The sequence below is a fragment of the Priapulus caudatus genome, unplaced genomic scaffold (genome assembly GCF_000485595.1).
Source record: "Priapulus caudatus unplaced genomic scaffold, Priapulus_caudatus-5.0.1 Scaffold64, whole genome shotgun sequence".
Taxonomy (NCBI): domain Eukaryota; kingdom Metazoa; phylum Priapulida; class Priapulimorpha; order Priapulimorphida; family Priapulidae; genus Priapulus; species Priapulus caudatus.
Window position 1 is genome coordinate 670,467 of NW_014577125.1, and position 5,616 is coordinate 676,082.

Sequence of the window (5,616 nt, forward strand, 5' to 3'; positions counted from 1 at the left end):
GAGAGAGAGAGAGACACACACACACACACACACACACACACACACACACACACACACACACACACACACACATAGTGAGAGAGAGTGATAGAGGCGGGTGCAAGAGTAAACGATAATAACCTTAACTACGTATAAGGTATGCATCCACATTACAACACTAAGGCTCATTGGAAGATTAGCATGAATACTAAATTACTGATCATGAAGATTGCTCTGGTGTGAATTATTTTCCAAATGAGACAACTATAAAAGAGCTGATTATTAAATCGTAAACAGTCGAAAGACTTAATTACTCGGGGTACTCCTCTTTCATGGAAAACATTATAGACATAGTGCATTGCGCAAGGCGTATACGTATGCGTGTGTGTATGGGTGTGCGCGCGCGTGTGCGTGTGTGGGCGTGCGTGCGTGCGTGTGTGGGCGTACGTGCGCGCGTGTGCTGAGTAAAAGACAATAGCATTGCAATAAGTTATTTTTAGAAAGTTTAGCTATGCAAACAATTATGGAATGTGATGCCAGGAATTATTAAAACTACGCATAATAAGGCAGTAAAATAAATGCAGATCGGATGTAACGGGGCATGTTTTGCCATACTCGATAGTTTTCTGGCATAGGCTCAAAGGTGGACACTTGGTCGCGTGGAATGACAGGCAAGTTGTCAGCAACCACTGCTCAGCGGGTGAGATCGGAGCTGTGTAAACTTATGTTTACTTCTCTTGCGCTGTTTGCGTCGACCTTTTACACAGACGGGTGCAGAAGCTGTAGTTGTAACTGTGTCTCCATGCAGAGCTGACATCTTCGTAAACTAATATGAGAGGTTACGCGATCACGCCTGGAAGCAGGTTTCGCTTGCTCGCGATAGAGTACTCACACAAACGGACGAACGTACGGGCCGGGGTTACGATGATGGTTTGACTGGAGAGGGCTGTTACCGCGTATTCTATGTCGACGTAACTACGAATTAATATAGATATATGATAAGCTGATAGACATGTTATGTGAGTGAGAAGTATACTATACTTTTTGTGTCGACATGATTAGTTTGTAACGCGTTCGTAGTGATGCGCGATATATATATATATATATATATATATTTATTTATTTATATATACGTATAAAGATATAGATAGAGAGATAGATAGATAGATAGCTAGATAGATAGATAAATAGATAGATAGATAGATAGATAGATAGATAGATAGCTAGATAGCTAGCTAGCTAGCTAGATAGATAGATAGATAGATAGATAGATAGATAGATAGATAGATAGATAGATAGATAGATAGATAGATAGATAGATATACGTGGAACACTCGTTTGCGTTACCATTGCGCAGTGGCGACATCTATGATCCACTACGTGTGTAAAACATTAACGAAGTGCAATTAGCAGCTTGGCGGTATTATATCATTTTATAAGACGTTCAAAGAACGATGGTTTTCAATATGGAGATATTATTAACCTGATATGCGATCGTACGCAGAAGTTCAATTCTATAGCGACATTTTTAAGATAGGATAAATAATAATATAGATATTTTAATTCATTTAAATTTACTAAAGGGCATGAAGTAGAAATTTCTAAAACCTACATGGCGATCTAGTGGACATTTAATCACTACATCACTATTTTATAACACATTAAGTTCAATACTCGTATACGGCAATAGACCGATACTAACCTAATATGTTTACATTAGTTCCCGTAAGTAATGCATACAGAGAGAGACATAAAAGGCGTGCGCGCAATATCCGACCCACTCATACTTCCTTTGCGAAATCAAACGTCTGCTTGTGCTAGGCGAATGCATAACCATTTATATACACGGTGTATTATATGATATCTATGACTAAATATGCCTGTAAACGACCACTCCCCGATGTCCGGTGTAGACTAGGCGCCTGTTTCCGCTAACCGACACCTCACAGCGCTGCGCAGGTGCACGTCTATATCACCTCGTCTCTACTCGCTAGTAATAGTGGTTAAAAACGAGCAAGAACCGCCGAAAACAACGCAGACGATGCAGTGCTTACGCTGATGACATATCGCTGCCGAATGTGACGTAGTATCCTCGTGACGGAGCGGACGGTGTCGGCGACATGGCGCGTGGCGACGGCGTCGTGCTTCGTGTGCAGGACGGGACGAGTATGTTCACTTACTACTCCGACTTCACGGACAGATGGCCAGGTATAGCATCGTTACACATCGTCAATCTAACACCTTCCCAGCGTCATCGATAATAAATATCAACGATCAACTGCGCATATCAGTTATGAACCTAATCGAACCTTAATTGGCAATCCTGTAATATCAATTGATCGAAATTATCAGTTCGAGAACATTCGTGAAGGTTGATACGACTGTGAATATATATACTTTATTTATGCTGCTCAAAAACATACAGTATACTGCATGCGAGACATACACACCAATTAAGTTTTTTGTAAGAGCAAGAGCCCAAGAGAAGGACAAGAATCCATTGAAGCCACAGCAGCAGAAAATAATAGCATACTTAATAACATAATATTATTGTCATTTCCGATAGCGTAAAATTAGCATACTATATCCTCTAACTATATAGCTATGCTCTATCGTTGCTTCAATTGCAGCATGTCAATATTAAGTATTCGATTGGTTCTTATGTCGGTGATGCTATTTTAGGTGCTGCATACGTGGAAAGCGTTCTCTTAATAATCATGATGACCACGGCAATTATCGGTAATATCCTGGTGCGTATATCTATCGACCTGTCTATAGAACGCTACACGTAGAATCTTTCATGAATCTGATTCATGAATCTGCATTTTCGCGTGATAGGCGCGCGCACACTCTCCTGTATATAACTACTCTGACAAGACCACTGGTAGGAATAACGGAGTGCGCCGACAGAGCATTCCTGGTTTAAAATAAGGAATGAATAAATGTACGAATAATTAAAGCCGCACAATGCGCATCCAAACGCTAATTTCTCCAGTATTAGACTAGCAAATACGTCGTGTCAGGCATAATCACACTACCTTATGACAAAATAAACTCTAGTTCCTCCCATTTCACTGCGCGTTGTCTTATAAAAGGTATTTGAAAATACCTCCAATGTTGTTCAAATTCTCCGATGTTGTTGACAGTTTCCCCAAGCAACCGTGCAGCGGTGCTGCGGTACAGCGGTACGGGTGTAGCAAAGATAAAATCATGTGACGTCACCTAACCACTTCGAGGCTAAATTGTTTGGCAAAAAATTCGGCGTTGGCGCCAGAATACCAGTTTTCTCACCTCTTTCTTGAGGGTTTTAAGCAAACGCGCAGTGAAATGGGAGGAACTAGAGTTTATTTTGTCATAAGGTAGTGTGATTACGCATGCCACGAAGTGTTTGCTAGTCTAGTACTGGATAAATTAGCGTTTGGATGCGCATTGTGCGGCTTTAAAGAAATACATACATAAATAGATAGATAGGTGAATAAATAAATGGATAAATAAAAAAAATAAAAATAAAAATAAATAAAATAAATACCCAAATAAATAAATACATAAATAAATCTATAGTGTTATCGTTGCAGGTTATCGTGTCTGTGACCAGGTATCGTAAGATGCGCACAGTGACGAACTATTTCGTGCTATCACTGGCCATCTCTGACCTGCTGTTTGCAACCCACGTCCCCATCATCATCATCACACGCATCACCGTAGACTGGGTGATCGGAGATATACCGTGCAAGCTCGTCGACTACATGATGTTCGTATCGGCAATCAACTCGATTCTCACACTAATGGTATTAACCGGGAGATGAGCGTTAAAGTCGATGTTATTCTGTTAAAGCCATTAATAACCGTGTGTCTGTATAACTCTGCGTATACGTACGTAGTAACTCAACGTAAAGTTGTTCCTTGTAACCTTAAATAGCACTAGCCATTTTTCTTTCAGTTATGTAACGCTTATAAAATTGACAAATGAAAGATCGCATTAATTAAGTTTCGCGAGCTCACTTAATGTTATAAAATCAGCTTATTTAGATCTGCTGTGAAGGTCATTCAGATGGTAATGAACATTATATGGGTTTGCGCATACACTCGCACAGCATGCGTATTTATGTAAACACAGCTGTTGCAGAGCAGGGTCGCATGGTAACAGTAATAGCAATTATTTCCTGTGATATATACACACGCAATGTTGGCTCCCTAATATCATCATGTCTAATGAAATTGCCACCTTAGGTTATGTCATAATCCAACCCAAACTGCATGCAGTGCCCCTTCCGACACTCAGGATAATAGAATTGAGCCAGAGCGAGAGCGCCATCTGTCGTGGAGTTTGAATCCAACCCTCACAGACGCATGTGCGCTGGCGTCTGTACGTGTGGTGTGCATCAGCGCATGCGCTGATGTGCTTTATAAATATTTATAACTTGCTTGCGTCTAGAGCAGTGGTTATTAACCTTTTTGGTCCCACGACCCCATCAGACATTCTTGGGTCAGTACCGTGACCCCCGAAACAAAATTTAAAATTAAAAAAATAATTAAAATTAATAATTAATAATTAATAATTAATAATTAATTTTTTAATTTTAAATTTAAATGGATTTGTTTCATTTATGACACCTTCAGTGGCGTAGCCAGGATTTTTTAACAAGGGGAGGGCCAAAAAACAGCGAACTGCGCAAAATAGTGGATGACTTATTATTTTAATGGTTTCTCACACTCCCTCTCCACACCCTACGTTCCCTCACCTCTCAGCTCTGCAATCTTTGTTCCATGAATAAAGGCGACATTTTTGTTCGTTGTTCTCTGCTACCAAGATATATAAAAGGAGCGGGGTGAAAAAGGGGAATATGGGGGTCCTCCCCCAGAAATTTTTTAAAATGTAGATTGCAGGAGATGATATTTGAGGCACTTTTGAGTACATTTCAATCCCCTTCTGACAACAACAATTCTCTTTTTAGTAGAACATTTTTTCTTTTTGTTTACTCTCGGATCAACAGGGGGGGCCATGGCCCCCTTTGCTCCCTACTAACTACGCCACTGGACATCTTCATGACCCCCGGAAAAAAACACCAAACGACCCCCAGGTTAAGAACAGCTGGTCTAGAGCGTCTAGATATAAAACAATTACTTGGACAAAGGATATTTTATCACGATTTTTTACTGAGGTTATCATTAGATTGCCACCGAACACTTCTCTTGTCCTGGAATAGCTTCATACCTGACTGATTGACACCGAACTGTCAAAATCTGTCTGTTTTTTTTTCTGCATGAGCAAAAGTATATGAAATTTCAGAGCCGTAGGGGCTGTAGCTAAGTACAGAAGCTAGAAAGTGGAACCGCATACCTTACTCTACAGCTCGGCCAATAAACACACGTGTTACTGTGAGGTCAACGGGTGAAAACCAACACGGCAACCACTTGCATCAAATCGGAACGCGCGCACTCACGCACGCAGGCACGCAGGCACGCACGCACGCACGCAGGCACGCACGCACGCACGCACGCACGCACGCACGCACGCATGCACGCACGTACGTACGTGTGTATGTATGTATGTATGTATGTATGTATGTATGTATGTATGTATGTATGTATGTATGTATGTATGTATGTATGTATGTATGTATGCATGCATGCATG

The 5,616-nt window shown here is 40.8% G+C and overlaps 1 protein-coding gene across 1 annotated transcript in view; it reads left to right on the forward strand.

Moving 5' to 3' along the window:
* Positions 1–1,957: 1,957 nt before the first annotated feature.
* LOC106821220 (orexin receptor type 2-like) overlaps positions 1,958–5,616 on the forward strand; it is a gene marked incomplete at its 3' end in the record, with an annotated part of 6,797 nt that continues 3,138 nt past the window's right edge. The window contains exons 1-3 of the mRNA XM_014825928.1: positions 1,958–2,187; positions 2,662–2,729; positions 3,555–3,767. Coding sequence (XP_014681414.1) covers positions 2,100–2,187; positions 2,662–2,729; positions 3,555–3,767 — 369 coding nt within the window. The remainder of the gene's footprint in view (positions 2,188–2,661; positions 2,730–3,554; positions 3,768–5,616) is intronic.